At 38.2% G+C, this 16,332-nt stretch overlaps 2 protein-coding genes and 1 pseudogene across 6 annotated transcripts in view; all 3 read right to left on the bottom strand.

The window, feature by feature from the left end:
* Positions 1–336: 336 nt before the first annotated feature.
* LOC108694415 (protein bicaudal D) lies at positions 337–9,144 on the bottom strand. Of its 3 annotated transcripts, XR_001932079.1 has the most exons (9): positions 8,934–9,144; positions 6,596–6,736; positions 5,294–6,130; positions 4,651–4,797; positions 4,386–4,418; positions 3,226–3,658; positions 2,671–2,925; positions 1,496–1,886; positions 337–1,386 (listed from the first exon to the last, which is right to left on the bottom strand). XR_001932079.1 is itself a non-coding variant. In XM_018203875.1 (8 exons), exons 1-8 carry the CDS (start codon positions 9,135–9,137, stop codon positions 1,606–1,608), a joined length of 2,331 nt encoding a protein of 776 aa, XP_018059364.1. In that variant the 5' UTR covers positions 9,138–9,144; the 3' UTR covers positions 337–1,605. The 3 variants fall into 3 exon arrangements, 2 of the variants coding, with proteins under 2 accessions (XP_018059364.1, XP_018059366.1); XM_018203875.1 differs by having other exon boundaries at positions 337–1,886; XM_018203877.1 differs by lacking the exon at positions 4,386–4,418 and having other exon boundaries at positions 337–1,886.
* Positions 9,145–9,511: 367 nt separating this feature from the next.
* LOC108694417 overlaps positions 9,512–16,332 on the bottom strand; it is an 8,343-nt pseudogene continuing 1,522 nt past the window's right edge.
* LOC108694416 (CCHC-type zinc finger protein CG3800) overlaps positions 11,759–16,332 on the bottom strand; it is a 6,510-nt gene continuing 1,936 nt past the window's right edge. For all 3 annotated transcript variants that reach the window (XM_018203878.1, XM_018203879.1, XM_018203880.1), the window contains exons 2-3: positions 15,816–16,065; positions 11,759–15,723 (exon numbers count right to left, since the gene is read on the bottom strand). In XM_018203878.1, coding sequence (XP_018059367.1) covers positions 15,499–15,723; positions 15,816–16,055 — 465 coding nt within the window. In that variant the 5' untranslated portion in view covers positions 16,056–16,065 and the 3' untranslated portion in view covers positions 11,759–15,498. The remainder of the gene's footprint in view (positions 15,724–15,815; positions 16,066–16,332) is intronic.

Here is a 16,332-nt window from a genome sequence, read left to right as displayed (position 1 = left end):
TATATATATATATATACTCTATAATATTTAAAAACATTAAAGTTTAAAGCAAGTTTAAAGAACATTAAAATGTCGGAATATACATTGAGGACAAAGTCGACATGGCAATATGTAATCTTTAAAAAATATATAAAAAAAATATGCTAACCACCACCATGCCACGCTAATCCATTACACTTCGATTAACAAATGTAAAAATTTGTGATAATATTTTTTAACGTATGTAAAATGTTGCACAAACAATCTTGACTTAAACATTCGAATATTCTGAAATTAATTAATGTTAAAAACATTTATATTTTACAAGAATAAGTATTCATAGAATATTTTGTGCTATCAAAATTATTATTAGTCTCCTGTACGTTTCTCTGTAATGTTATTTTCTCTTCGAAACGCGTGAAAGAATATGGATTGTCTTGTTTTTAGCATATTAAAATATTCTTGCAACAAGGGTAAAGCATTTCGTAATCGTAAAACATTTTTTACAGACGGAAAGAAATCGGTAAAATAAAATAAATGAGCATATGGGTGGATTGATGCAGCCGGGTGTGACCTGAGGTGATACTACTTGGAAGATGGGTCCCTATATCGTGTATTTTATTCTGCTATCCTTTAAAATTTTCAAATCTACTTGTCTACGACATTCCATCTCGCTACTTTGATTATAAATGCTACTGGTCACGCGCGATATTTAATATTGTCTCTATGTATGCGATGTAAAATTTCTTTTTCGCTATCTACTTACAAACGTTTCTTACGCCGTGCATCCCCCTTATGCTTTTTGTCCGACGAAACGTTCCGGAGACGATTATTATGCTACATTACGGATCATCAACGAAATATCCTTTGAATTATTTAGAATACATAAAGCGTTAATAAATAAGCGTGCTAAAGCGATAATAGAGTTCGACGAATCGAAACGTCTGAAACGTAGTGTTCTCTCCGTATAATAAAAACGAGAATATATCAATAGAACGCTTGCGCTGATTTAATGCATTTAACAGTTTTGACACGGCTTACGCGCGTCATCGCGGAACGATACAATTCGCAAACACGTGGCGACTCCACGATCAGCAGGGCGCCGTCAACGAAAGTATGTTATCTCTACATTCTCCTTTTATAATTCCTAAATTCCTCTACTAACAATAGTGGTAACACAAGGCAGAGCTTCCTGAAGAGACTCTATGATATGGAGCAAAATCCATGGGGTGTAAAACTGAACATTTCGAAGCTCTTCAAAACGCAGCTCTTACTTCCCCGTTCCATTTATCGAGCGCGATTCTCTCCCGTATCAGTGAGGACGGCGTCATCGTTTCCTTCTCTCTCTTTTTTTCCTCTTCATTTTCCTCTTTAATTTTCTCAAGCACTCACGCGTGCTCGTTCATCCTTTTGTAAAAATACGTGTCGTATATTTTTCAACGCGACGAAACGATTATTACGGATAACGAGACTGCGGACATTCTCTTTAGACGAAGAAGACAATTAGTATACTCACTAGAGTTCCAAACCCGCGAAACGAGCTTGGCAACGAGCAGTAGAAAAATTTGAAAAGGTTCTCAAAATTCTCGCTTCTCAGAATATTTTACTCCACATCTTCATCATTTTCTAGAAGAAATCTCTGCCTAAGTGGGGACGGTTTGTCTGTTGCGACAGTCGAGGTCTACCGCGTCCGTTCGCGCCGGCGGCGTGTCTCCTGGTGTTGCGCAGCTCCCGATCGACCTCAAGCTCCTCCAGTTTCATGGTGAGACCGAGCTTCTGCTGTACTGCTAGGCGCAGAAGCTGGTTCAGCGTCTTTCGATCGTCTTCCGCTACGGTAAGCTGCCGCTGAAGTTCATCCACTTGCGTCACGTACTCTTCACAGCGTGCAGCGAACATTGCACGCAGACCTGGACAGCGCATGGTTAGCAGGGTTTAACACGACGTAGAGATAAGCAAATGAAATGAAGAGTTATTGGAAGCGTATCAGAATTCCCGAAGATGAAGCGTGAAACAGTTTCCATAATGAAGACAACATCCTTACATGTAATATATATAAAGTGGTAGAAAAATATGGCACAAATTAAAAATGCGTCAATAAAAAATCTGGCTCGTTGTAGACTTTTTGCATCATGTAATTCTGAAATAATGTGAGGCGTGATAATAAGTTTGTTTTTTTTTAGCTGAATTTCTTGTGAGAGAAAAAGAAAAAAAATGAACATGCAAGAACTTCATCTAAAAAAGATAAGCCTAATGACTAGTCACATTTAGGAGGGAAATGTTATATGCAGGTACACTTGGTAATTTTTATGTAATACAGTAATTATGGCAGAGAATCAAAGAGTTTGAAAAATCCACCGCGATACCCCATAGTATTAACAGCAACGAATTCATTAAGACTGATAACCAATTTAATTGATGTTAGTAAACATGTGTTAGTGAAACAAAATAAAAAAAAGTTATATTATTGAATTTCACTAATAAATGGTAGGTTTTGTAAAAGTATCTTACAAATGGGTAATAAATTGGTTTTAGTGAAGATTCATAGGGCAAGAAAATTACTGATATCTTTATAATTACTTATATCTCTTTTTACATGTACTTTCCTTTTTCTACACAATTTTTTCTATTAAATTATTAAGACACCTAATCGCGTAGGAAAGATAAAAAGAGATACAGAAGTTAAATACTCACTCGAGAATGTCGCGGCGTTTTCTTTCAACATTCTAAGCTCATTCCTCAGCTTAAGCATCGTCTCGTTAACAATGCTCTTCTCGTTTTCGTACTTGCTCTTCAGATTCGTTAACGCTACTTCTGCTGTATTTTTATTTGATTTAAGCACTGTTCTTAATGTGGCGATCTGTTCCCGTTTAGCGGATAACAAGGCCTTTAATCTGATAACTTGCTCTTGAAGATCTGTTACGTCTGCTTTGTTCTCATTGACAGACGCTGAAAAGATTGAGTTAAAATTAGAAATTACTTGATAAAATTCAACAATATCAACCATTAAGGTTTAAGTTTAAAGATACGCAAGTTCGTAAGTGAGACATACACCGAACAAATTTTAATTTTTTATATAATTATATTTCTTACTAAAATAAAAATAATGAACTTTATATTATTATAAGATATCTGAGCATGTGGGCAGTACTTTTTTTTAGAATAAGGTTTTAAAGAAAACTATACCTAGGTGATTACTTCATTTAAAAAATAAAAACAAGTTTTTCATCAAGTCCGAGATATACTTACCTTCGCAAACGTTGCAAATATTGGACTGCATTCCTTTGACTTTGGATAGTTCAAGCGTGTGTTCTACGGCATTTCTGAGATGTTTTATTTGGTCCATCGCGGTCTCTATGTGTTTCGCAATTTCCTTCGCCTTGCTAAGACTCTCCAAATCCTTAATCTTGATATCGGTCTTGAATAGAGTCCTGCACCAATCCATTTTGCCATTTTCCTCCTCCTTCTCGGGTATCTCTGACTTTTCATGATCCAGCACTACTCTCGAAGGTGTCTCGCCGTTAACGGTGCATACGTGATGATAGAGTTGCGCGAGCTCGTCGGAGAGATTCTGCAGGTCGTTCTGAGCAGAATCAAGGAAACCGCCCGCTTCTGCGGTGAGTTTCGACAAAGTGGACACGTCCGATTCGAGTTGCATGCTCCTCTGTTCCGTGTCCAGGAGCTGAAACGAAGGAGTGAGAATTGAGTACGCGAACGCGCCTTACCAGGTCGCAATAAATGCGTTAGGTACGTTTGCCTGGTACTATGTGTTTATCAGAAGTTCGTTCGTGAGATGAGTTTGAGAATAGAATTTATTAAGTAATCGGACAGTAGTTTAGGGTCCACAGTTCGCAATTTTGCGAGTGCAGTACGGAGATTTTGCGAAAAATATACAGATAGATGATTTCTTTCTTCGAGCATTCGTGCAAAACAGGCTCGCGTGTTCCGACCGACATGCTACGTTAGATGCGCGCGAAATTTAGATTTAGAAGGAAAGTGATCGATTCTGACTTTTCGTTTCTAAGCGCATTCTATCTCAAAAGCCATGTTGCATAGCATATTACGATCCGTACGTTGTCTCTTTCGAGCACTCGATAGTAACATTCGTTCAAATGCGCTGATGCCAGGATCCATGTGTGAAAACATAAATGAATATTTATAGCGTTCAGAGGAATAAGATTATTCTCACACGTGGATTTACATTTAATGGAATAAATATTCGTCAGTAGTTTAGCTTCGAAAACATGTACGGTTAAATATATGAGAAGTATCATAGATAGGAAGCGATATATGGGCTGTTAGGACACTGAGAAGCGAGTATCATTGTACGGATCATTAGAGGAGCCAACAAGACAAATTGTTATTAAAATATCTGGTAAATACGTCAAAGGGACCACACGTAACCCAACCTTTTCTCGAAGGCTCTTCTCTGACTCGGGTATCTGAAACGCCACAATTTCTGTTCAAAGTCTATCATTCTTACGCGATAATTGCGCCAGTTTTATTGCACACACTTATACTCTTGCCACTAGCAAGCTCTTTTTTTTTTCTTTCATATCTTTTTATATCTTACAACAGTTTTTAACTAACACCTTCACCCTTTATCGCAAGTTTCGCGACACGCTGTTAGAAGTACATTTCATGAAACATAATAAGATATGGATAAGTGTGTACCTTGTTTCTCAGATTCGTCAGCTCTGTTCTTAGCTGCTGCGTGGAGTCTGATACAGTTAATCCGTTCTCCAATTCGGACAGATCTTTCTGCAACTGATTAATCTCGCGAGCGGACATTGTGCTCCATTGATGATATTGCACAACGGCCTGTTAAAACAGTAGCATAATGTTTTATCGCAAAATACTTGAATGTAGTTTTTATTTGTTTTCTTCATGTAAAATTATTTTATTTTTGAAAAACAATATTACCGTTTTGATAGAAAAGTGACAAGTTTAAAAATTAGCAAGTTTTTTAGTAGAGCATTTTTTAAATTCTTTCTGAATTCAAATAATGTTTTAATTAGGATAGTGATATATGTAGAATATGCATAGTTTCACTTTCTTTTCATTTTATTATACTTTCAATTATAATGTATTCTTGAAAAATATATCATGAGTTTTCACAATTCAAACACTACAACTTTAAATTTCATTCCAAAAAATTATAGAACTTTTTCATATAAGCAATATATTGGCAAATATGTCATTTTTCCACAAAAATATATTAGTTTTTAGGGCTGATTTTTTTTCATTATTCAAAAACGTTAATTTTTTACTTGTGTCATTTTTCTGTTAATGCGGCGACATATACATATAAATGTACCTGATTGAGTTTATCTAACGTCGTCTCTTCACTCTGCTTTTCCGGTAATTTCGAGTGAAGATGATGTAACGATTGCACATGCGCTGCCAGCTGCACTATTCGCGCAACGAACGATTGCAATTCCGCTTGACTCTTTTCGACCGCGTATTGCGACTCGCGCAGATTTTGCGTCAGATGAGCCTTTTCGGTCTCCGCAAGCTCTAGTTGCTTCTCCAGTTTTTTCAATTCGTTCAGATGAATTTCAGAAAACAAATCAACCTGTTTGTCGGTTGCAGATGTGCCTGGTTCTTGCGTCTTTAAGTCCGCCTCGATTCTACGCAGCGCAGGCGAGTCATCCTCACCATCGCTGCATATCGTTTGATCCTCTGTGATGCCCCGAATGGAAAGCGCCAAATTGCTAAGATTGTAGATCGATTCGCTGTTGATCCTCTGGTCCAATTCCTTTTTCAAAGCGTACTTGGCTTCACGTTCGGCCTGCAAGGACTCCAACGCCTCCTCCATCTGCTTCTCTGCTATTTTCTTCAGATTCGTCAACTCTTCTACCTGACTGTTCAACAATTCGACCTCCTCCGTGAGTCGTCGAATCTCGTGTTTGGCACCTTCAAACTCCACCTGACTTGACCGCAAACCGGACACTTGCTTCTGTAATGAGATATTCTCGTCCTCCAGCTCGGAGTAATCCTGAAGCAGACGAGTCTCGCGGAATCTGCACTCCCGCAATTCCGTTCGCAACGACTTACGCTCCGTCTCCGCCTGTTGATGATCTTTCCCGACCTCTTCGCGCTCTTGCAGCGCGTGATCACGCTCTGCCTCCACCCGTTCCAATTCATGCCGTAACTGAAAACATATTCCCATTCAGCAAAGTCTGTCGAAAATTGATTTTGTCAAATGCTTGCTAATAATTCTGTCAATAAAAAGATATTAAATTTGAAGATACAAATTCTGTTATATTCAATATTATTAACAAATTGCTGACAGATATGTAAGAAAATCTGCTGACATAATATGAGAACAAATTGTCGACAAAACGATGCAAAGCTAATAATTTGACAGTAAATTGACGGCAAAAACTGATCAAAACTTTGCTCAGTTTTTGCTGTCAATTTCCTGTCTGATTATGTATGTAAAGTGTGCTAACAAAATCAAAACTTATAGCTGACAGAATGGTATCAAATTTGTCACCAATTCTGAACAAGTTTGATACCAACTTGGCGACAATTTGTTTGCTTACTGAGTTACGATACTGAATTAAAATGCATTTCTATTTTATTAAAAGTCGATAATTGCCGATTTGATACAAACCTGCTTTGTTTCGTTTTCTAATTCGATAATCTGTGATTGCAAAGACGTTTCCCGAGCGGCGCTCTCATTAAGAAGACTCTCTTCTTGTTCGATGCCGCTTTTTGCTGTTATTTTTGTAGTTGTTTGAAACTTTGCTAACGCCTAAAATAATGACAAAATAGGCACTTAAGTCAAGAGTAAATATACATCGTTATATAAGAAATGTGTTTACGTGACGCATACACAAGTGATAAGAATAATAAGACCGATTATTCAAGACTTCCAGCGAATATACTAAATTCTAAATAAAAAATAGATCCAATTAGCATCTCATATCCTTTTCAAAAATATTCCGGATTAGATAATTAAATATAGATATCCATACGTTGATTGACTAATATCAATAGCAAGTATACTGAATGACTCCACATTACTCCACATTCCTTCTGTAGTCAAATTAATTGATTCTATCTCCTCCTACCTGTTCTATTCCAAGAAAAAGGAACACTATTTCTTTCCGCATACTCATTTCATACCCTCTATGTAAAATGTTTACCATACAGTAATAAAAGTTCGCCCACGTCTCATTTGTATTCGTTACACATTAATCGCTACTGTCGAGCAAACTGTCGCAAGAGCAGAATAAATTTTCTTTCTCTCACAGGCGTGTCGAGTGATGGAGTCGGCCCCAAAAGAAATATATTTTTTTATAGTTGAATTAGTGTATACTGTTCGTGCTTAAAATAAAATAGATATTCCTGGTAACTTTTTTAAATTCTTCATATAATTTTTTAGACTTTATAATTTTACTTTTTATTTTTTAACTTTTTAAAAAACTTCTCAGATTTTTATTTTATAAGAATTAAAACATTTTTCAGAAGTGCTGAGAAAGTCTATATTCTTTCTAGAATTTTTCATATGTGTGTGTAGCAGCAATAAAGGAACAGATATCTCAGATAATCAAAATTTTTGCATTTTATCTTTTAAAGTAATCTTTCATGATGTGATGACATCAATATATTTATATCTTTGATACAAAACTTCAAAACTTTTTTAAAGTCATACGTTAGAATGCTATTCGTCACATTTCTTTGAATGTTTGCGACGTCTTGAAAATGTTTATCTTTCATGATGTTTTTTAGAAACAACATGAAATTTGGAAAAGATAGCTTTAACAAATAAGGTGGATGGCTAATCTTAACAATTTATGTCTTTATTATGTCAAAAAATGTTTGGCTATTTCATTCGTTGAATCTGATTTTTTCAGATTTTATGATTATTCTACAATGTGCTTTTTGTTTTCTGTTTCTTACTTTCTATTTCTTATCCGATTTTTTGTTTTATGTCGCCCGAGATAAAAGTTAACTTCGAAAGAACAGGAAACACATGGCAAAAAATACAATTGTCGATAAAAAAAAATGGTTGCAAAGGAGGAAGAAAAAAGAGGCAGAAAGCAAGAAACAGGAAACAAAGAGCACATTGTAGAATAGGCTTTATGCTATTCTCAAAACTTAAAATATAAAACATTTTCAAGGACATTCACAAGAACATGATGAATACTCCGAATAGCATTCCAACTATGAACTTTAAAATGTTTTGAGGTTTTAGATCTGTTTTCTGTGGCTGAATTAGTGTACATTTTTGAACTTAAAGTGAAATAGACATACGTTTGATATTTGTCTAAAACGAGAAAGAGAGTTCTAGAACAGTCTAGTACAGGAACAGAAAACACACCACATGTATCGAGATGTGCGAAATATAATATATATTGATGTCATGGAAAACTCATGGTGTAAATTTCAACAATAACAATAATAATAATTATAATTATCCAACAAATATAATTTAATAATAAGCCAAGTCGAGCATATATAAAGTATTAACATAATATAAAAATTAGTAATAATTATATGTAAGTGGAATAATTTCAACTTTAATCATAGTCTTTATCAACCACAATTAACAAAAGAGTTATGTAAATAATAAGTCTAAATAATAATATAATATAAAATCTTACAAGGAGGATTATTTTGAAAAGTAAAGTACATTTTGTCTGTTTGGTTGTTACAGCCCAAAAATATATGTCAGATTACACATGTAAATTCTAAGATTTTTAAGACTTATTATTTTGCAATTTCAGACGAAAATTTATAAAAAAATAAAAAAGTATTTTTTCAGAAATTTTCATGAATTTACAGTACAACAAATTCTTTAAAATATTATGAGATAATACTAGAATTTTTTCATCAGGGATATGTTTAACATTTAACAAAAGAGAGAAAAGGAGAATTCTAATGCGGTCCAAGGTAACAATAAAAAAAAAAAAAAAACAAACCCAAGGTTCCGGACATGCACTAACCTCCTGCGTGATCTCCAGCTCATGCTTCGTATTTTCGTAGAGTGCCTCGAGGTCGTTGCACCGTTGCTGCAGGGCCGACTTCTCCTCGAGCAGCGCGAGTCCGTACTGAGCCGACTGTATTTTCTCGGTGGAGGCCAAGTCGAGCTCACGCGACAGACGCTCAATCTCAGTTCTCAGCTCCTCGATCCCGTCGACGGCGGCCATTGTTGCCTGCGCGATGACGACGAGGTTGATGATGACGAGGACGACGACGAGGACGACGACGACGAGGACGACTACGACGACGATGACAACGAAGACTCTTCTGATTCCCTTCCGGCTACTCCTCGTGTTACTCCCGCTTCCCCCTGCTCCTCCCCCTTCTCCGTCGCCTCTCTACCACCTTCAGCACCTCGCGAGTTATGTTATCGCGAGTGAGACGAATGGACACCGGTCGCCGTAGTTGCACCACCCGAATGTGAACGCATCCTTCGGATTCTTAATCCACGATCTTTTTTTTGTCCTCTTCCAACGCCTCGTGTCGTGGCCTCCTGTCTTCGACGACGTGCGCGACTCTTCTGGACAATCTGGACTCTCCAGACTCTCCTACGACTCCCACCTGTCCTCCGGTTTTTCACATCCTACCTGCGATGCGAGAGCCACCATGGCATCATCACCGACCGTCACCGCGAGTGACACTTCGAGCCGATTTTGACAGACGCGGCGACGGCGCGGCGCGACGACGACGATTGACGGCGATGATGATTCGGGTGGATTCGGAATGTGTGTGGGTGGACGGGCGAGATCCGAGATCACGCGACAACCGGATGCGCGTGTTCCGCGATTCTGCCTTTTAACCATAGAACTTATAGTGATGGAAGGGGAATACGGACGTCGAGTTGTGAGCGAGATTTAAAAAACAGAAATATCTTTCTATTCTCTTTGGGCACATGCGCAGAAAGAAGAAAAGTTACTAAGTTGGATAGAAATATATACAGAAGTACATCTTCTGTCTCTCAGTTGCTCACACCTTCCATTCATTGCTTGGATAGGTTATTCCGGTTCCAATAAGTTCTACGATTTTAACTCGTTTCGACGTTCCGTTCGTCTATCAACGATAGAGACCATCCAATCTCTTCCTCTTGTTCTCTCCATCCCGCATCGATAAGAGATTCGCCGCCTACCTAAGGACACATGGATGTTAATATATTCACGCATCGATGCCACGCGGTTATTTATATTTCTTTCGAAGGGTACCATAGAGCTCGCTCGATCATCCATTCACTCGTTTCCTTCCAGTACCTGCTCATTCATAAGCATTTATAAAGGGCTAAGTCAATTGTCGATAACGACCGTGTAGATGTCCGAAAAAAACATGTAATGCGTAGTTAAGGAATGTATGGCAGGCGACAGCACCATGGAGAAATGCAAGCGATTAACGTGATAAATTATTGTTGAAGTTTAGTTTTGATAAGAACAAGTTATGGGCCACTCGTTCATAAGCATTCATAAGCGGTCAAATTAATCGGTGATAACCGCATGGATAAAAATATGTAATGCGTAGTTAAGGAATGTATGGCAGACGACAGCATCGCAGAGAAAAGAAACTAACGCGGTAAATCAGTGAAGTTTAGTCTTGACAAGTACAAGAGAGTTACAGCATTTACCTGTCCAACATGCAATAAAAATCTCACAACTTCCATGTGAGAAGAATGTACTGTAGAATTTCGCTTTCGGAAATGATAAAAATTTACAATTTAATTTGCAGCATTGAGAATCGTTGTTGATTAACAATCTAGAATCGCAGAGCAATTCTTGTGTAACGCGTTAATTTTTCGCAAGCTTTCTCTTCCAGAAATTCCGAGACAAATATGCTGGACGACTGTTAATTAGTTAATGAATCAATCCCTGGCGAGTCCATTTAACGATGACACGTAGATTGTTGCAAATTGCGTGAATTCAGACCACATCATGTGTGCATTGGCATGATTATGTATTTTAATTCTTCTTAACAAACAGCAATCTACGCATATTCAATATACAACTTATTATCCCTGAAACCACAAAACGTGTATTAATTGGACGAGATGTTTGGAAAGAGAAACTGGGAGAAAAACGTTACTCATTTCACGATTCCAACGTTGTTTTCGTTTCCGAATGCCAAATGAATTTCTAGCAATCCTTGCAGAAATGCAATTTAAGAAGGTAGTAATTAATTACTTGTTTTGTGCATTAAATAATGCTCTTAAAACTTAAAATAAATAATCAATTATTATCTTTCTGTGTTCCAATTAAATTTCTATAAAGGAAGAGAATGTTTAAGAGTAGCTGAGCTTTAAATCAGTTTCATTCCTGGTCATATCACCTAATGTGTATTACAAAGAATCTTTAGATTCTACTATTGTTTATTTCTATTAATGTAGCTTAATTTTAATCTCGGTTTAATTTACTTTTTTTTAACTAGAATTTCTGGTCTGATAACCTGAAATTTTATCAAAATGCCATTCTTGTTAAATTTTTTTTGTTGTTTGATTAATCAAAACATTTTGTGTTCTAATCTCCTGTTCTAATCTCACACAGAGGATTTTCAAAGGATTTTCTAAGGATTTCCGTCTCTTAAATAAAGTATACTGTATGAGATTCTGAGATAAAAAGTAGTAAATTAAATCGAGAGTTAAGTTTATCTATCTTGATAGAGAAATGAGCTTGTAACAGATATTCAAAGCTTGACGTCGTGAAACTGTGATCTGTTGTCGCAGTAGAACCAATTAAGAGTAGAAAGGATCTTTAAAGAGACGAAGGAACATAAAGCATTTAGGGGACAACACAGAAAAAGAGATCATTCCTTTGCCTCTCCGTACACATTCTATTTCAAAAATTCTGTTTAAAAACATAACTTCGAATACTTCATATTCTTTTTTCTCTTCTTCCTCTTCATCCTCCTTGTCTTCTTCCTTCTTTCTTTCTCTCTCTCACTCTCTCTCGTTTCTTCTTCTTCTTTTTTTTAAGTATTAATAGATTAGTTTAATATATAAGACGAGCCGTGGACCCGGCGTACGCCGCCGGTCGAATTAGATTCATACACTGTAACAGTCGTATTCTTTACAATATTCGTACGTAAGTCTTGTAGCAGAGACAAAAGCGCAGGTGCCCTAATCGCACTCGATTTTTTATTCTTTATAATAATTATTCGTATGCTCGTCTGAACCTCTGGTGTTATCAACGAACCACAGAGACCGTGTCGCGGAGGGAATCGGCTGTGTCTATCCAGATTATTTGCTCTTACGTATGATGTGTAGTCTAAGTCATTCCTAGCCAGACAGTATAAAATGACGTCTGAGAAAGGATAGCAGTATACGGACATCCAACTTCAAATTGTGAATTGACCCATCCTTCGCTTCATTCTGATTACCAGCGAGAAGCAAAAGATCTCTCAAATTCGTCCAATTTGTCGTAAAGTCCATTAAGACTAATCAAAGCTTAAACCCCGCATGTCTTCAGACGTCCGTCTAGACACTTCGCGTCGTCCGGAATACTTGGTCCGACGTATGTCCATGTATTGATAGCGCCAGAGGTCCGCGAAGGTTCAATATAGCGAAGTACAATTTGTTTGATCCTCTCCAAGTCTCGTCGTTGACGTGAGCACTAGCACACTGAAACTACGCAATGAGATCCGGCATATTTTTTTTTAAGTCCCGCACAATGTGTTAAGTGTGTATAAAATTGCTGCAGGACACCTGGATTACTATAAGAAACACCCCCGGGTACGCCATTGTCCAAGGAGACGATCGGCCCCGGGTCTTTTCTTCCACCGAGATAGTCAGGCACGCCTGGCTTCTGAACGTTAATACACAATTGTCGCTGCTGGTAGAACCACGGAAGCCGCGCGAAGCGTACGAGTAGCGTGGACGTCGTGCGTGGAATTATCCACGTCAGCGGGTCGCGTCAGCGACGTCCACGCGACAATCCGCCTTTTGGGCTTGAACAAAGACTAGCCCTTTCCCTTTCCCATTCGGATGATCGAATTGATATAGTTGCACTGCAGCTACTTAGCATAAACGTGGTCCGGGTATTTCAAAAAAGTAGTCGGGATTCTAATCTCTTATCCTAATTATAGTATAACTCGGCTTGCATTTTACTTCATGAAATACCGCGCGATCGGACGAGTCGCTGCTCTCGCTAATATAATTTCGCCATGTTACGCGTGCATGCATGATTATCCTTCCTTTTATATTCGTTTTATAAGAAAAAATCTCACTTTGTACTCGCGTCGAGCGTTAAGTGGTCGTCCCCTGCACATGTGACGGGGAATAGCTTCTTTTTTTTTTCCTTTGAGTACGACTTCCTTTTCTTTGATCGCATCATTTACAAAAATTTTGTCCCTACAACTTATGAATTAGGAAAAAAAAAGACAGTATCGGTCATCACTTCGTGATTATACTCTATACATGAAAAATATAATTTTTCTCGTGGAAATACAAACGATCGCAAAAATACAAAGGATCGCATTATCGGAATTAGTCACCAGCAACGACCAGAGTATAAGCTAGCTTTTTACAGTACAAAATACAGCTCCTGCATATGCATAAATATATGTATACACATATGCGGATATATATATATACATATACCTAGTAACGAAGTATTTTCAGCAACATGTAAGGATATAGTAAGGTTGGTACAACTTCTTCTTCTGTGGGCTTTCTTTTTATCGCCTATCAACAGTACAAGCGACAGTATGAACAATATGAATCTATAGTCTTGTCATTAACAATTATGATTGTACGTACAAAATGTGTCAACTTGTACAGACCACCGTGTTTATATGTATATATACATACATATCGATGTAGCAATCATTTCAGACATATCTTACTTGGTATCAATCACAACATATCCTTCTTTTTACGTTCAGAAAACTGTAGAAAGCGCACACGTTTTCTCTCTCTCTCTTTTGCCCTACTTTGAGCGTGTTCCATTTGACTCTCACAACGCTCGCGACCATTAAGTCCTTGTAAAACATGCGATAAACTGCCAAGGATGATCTCAATGAATGAACGTTGCGAGAATCAAGTGGAACGCACTCTTCGTCGAAGTCGGAGGGTATGAGTTTAATTGCATATAAACCTGTAAACACTGTGACAATCCTACAACTATACTTCGTTTTTGTCCGTACCTATACAAACTAGACGAGTCCGGTATATAAAAAGAAAATAGAAAAAGAAACAAAAGAACGCACAAAAAGTGACACAGAGTACGATCAACATGCTACAAATACTTCAAAGTATATTTTTATTAGTCAGTTAGTAAAATTTTTTTTCTTCTGATTGATAAATGAAATGCTTTGAAGCATCTGTAATGAGACTTTGATCGCACAGTAATAGCTCGGTGAAATCCTCATTACATCCTTACACATTTAAAATTAGCGTTACTAAATCTTATTTTTATGCATTCAGGGTGCCGGCATGTGTTCTCGCATACTCTTTTTCCCATGTTCTCGCGTTCGCTTCCGAATCCTTTTCTTCAATTCTTTCTTTCGTTCCTTCATTTGTCGATTTATGAGTGTTGGCTAGAGAGTTCGAGAGGGAGGACCGGAGAATACAAGATGCGTGGATGCGAAAAGTGATGCGACGTGAGCCCGTGCCTTATGATTCGTTCGTGAATCCGTGTCAATGACGAAGACGTTCCTCTCTGTCAACGGGTGGCCCGTTTACTTTTCGTTATTTTCATGTTTATAACCGAGGTATCGTATCATAAAATTTGCTTTATTTATACAAATGCGAGAGCCGTCGAGGGCGCGCGTGGAGGTAGCCTCGCGCATTACATCAATACATCACGCAAAACCGCCAAACACGCGCCAAATCTCGGCAAGGCTACGTGTGTGCTTCCCGAGAATCCATACATCTTGCATCAGAAAACAATGCGCATACGAGACAGTTTGAAAGTCAGGGGACAGAGGATTCATGTCTCTACTCTAATTCAATAGAATGTTTATAATATTATTACATAGGTTGTGTATGTATGCATATGGGTGTGTATGCATGTGAGTTTTTGTGAGTGTATGTGTGTGTGTATCATATACGTGTAAATGTAAATGTCACGTGTTACTCGTAGAATGAACCCTGCTCTCATTCACACGTAGTAGCAAATGGTACGTGTACAAGTGTCGGTGTTTAACAGCAATAAAAACTTAAAGACATCGTTTAAGAAAAAAAAAAATCCTTGCGAAGAGAACAACGGTGGGCAGAGAGGGGAAGGAGATTAGGAATAAGGGCGAGGAGGGCTGGGGGGGTAGACTGACTTCTGGGAGTTAGGAGCATGGAGAGATAGAAATCCGATTATGACAACGACGACGACAATGGCGACGACGACAACGAAATCGACTCATTGTAACCACAATGTGGTTACAATCATGATCATGTCGATGACGATGACGGCGGCGACGATACGTCCTCGCTGATACGAATTGTATGCTTCACGATATAAGTCCGCACATCTCTATCTATCTATCTATCCCCGGGAACGGCGTGCGCGACGGTAAACTGCTTATCATTATTAAGCGAGCGGCACGGATTCCGGTTATCTCCTACTTCCTGTCATCCTGGTCGCATTCACGGCTTATGTGACCAGTCTTGCCGCAAATGTAGCAAGTCTTGCCACCGGCCTCGGTGCAGTTACGAGCGATGTGGCCCGTCTTGTTGCAGTTATAGCAGCTCTGCATCGCGAAACGGCCGGAATCATTGCCACCCTCCGGGCAGCTGCGCGCCATGTGACCAGTCTTGTTACAATTGTAACAACTCAACTCCGGTCCCTGTCAACAGCAATACCTGTGTCCAATCTGTTCCACATGTTCGGCACGTTCGGGTGCTCCATGTTCAATTCCGATTTCGCAGGTGTACTAACCTGCTGACAGTCTTTCGCAATATGACCGACACCGTTGCAGCGGTAGCAAAGATCCTGATCCTCCTTGCACTCACGCGCAAAATGTCCAAATTGGTTGCATTTGAAGCACTTCTCTCGTCCACGTCCAAAACCACCGTCTCTATCTCGGCCACGATCTCCTCTGCCTCCACCACCACCTTGTGGGCACTCTCTTGCAAAGTGACCCATACGGTTACATTTATAACACGCGCTCGAACTCATTTTTTAAGTCCTGCAATTGTACATATATAGATAAATATATACACATCCATAGATAATTAAGATAATTATTATATAACTTTATCTTTAAAATATATAGGCTCAGTTTTACAACTTACAGTTAACACTTTAATCGAGATTGAACCTCGATTAAAAGTTAACCTGAGTTGCGAAATTGGACCATAGAGCATAAATTATTCCAGCAATATTGCAGCAACATTGCAATGTTCCAACAATATTGCAGCAACATTGCAAGGTTACAGCAATATTGCAGCAATAT

Source organism: Atta colombica, unplaced genomic scaffold, assembly GCF_001594045.1.
Source record: "Atta colombica isolate Treedump-2 unplaced genomic scaffold, Acol1.0 scaffold12, whole genome shotgun sequence".
Lineage (NCBI taxonomy): Eukaryota > Metazoa > Arthropoda > Insecta > Hymenoptera > Formicidae > Atta > Atta colombica.
Note: the sequence above shows the minus strand (reverse complement) of the source record. Positions and strands in the feature narration are given on the sequence as shown.

What these genes read in the sequence shown, in the direction of transcription:
- LOC108694415 (XM_018203875.1), bottom strand. Translation starts at nt 9,137, where the DNA reads ATGGCCGCCGTCGACGGGATCGAGGAGCTGAGAACTGAGATTGAGCGT. An exon ending in AGCTGGAGATCACGCAGGAG is followed by an intron (nt 6,737 to 8,933) that starts GTTAGTGCATGT and finishes TCATTATTTTAG; the next exon opens with GCGTTAGCAAAGTTTCAAAC. An exon ending in TGACGAATCTGAGAAACAAG is followed by an intron (nt 4,419 to 4,650) that starts GTACACACTTAT and finishes GTGGCGTTTCAG; the next exon opens with ATACCCGAGTCAGAGAAGAG.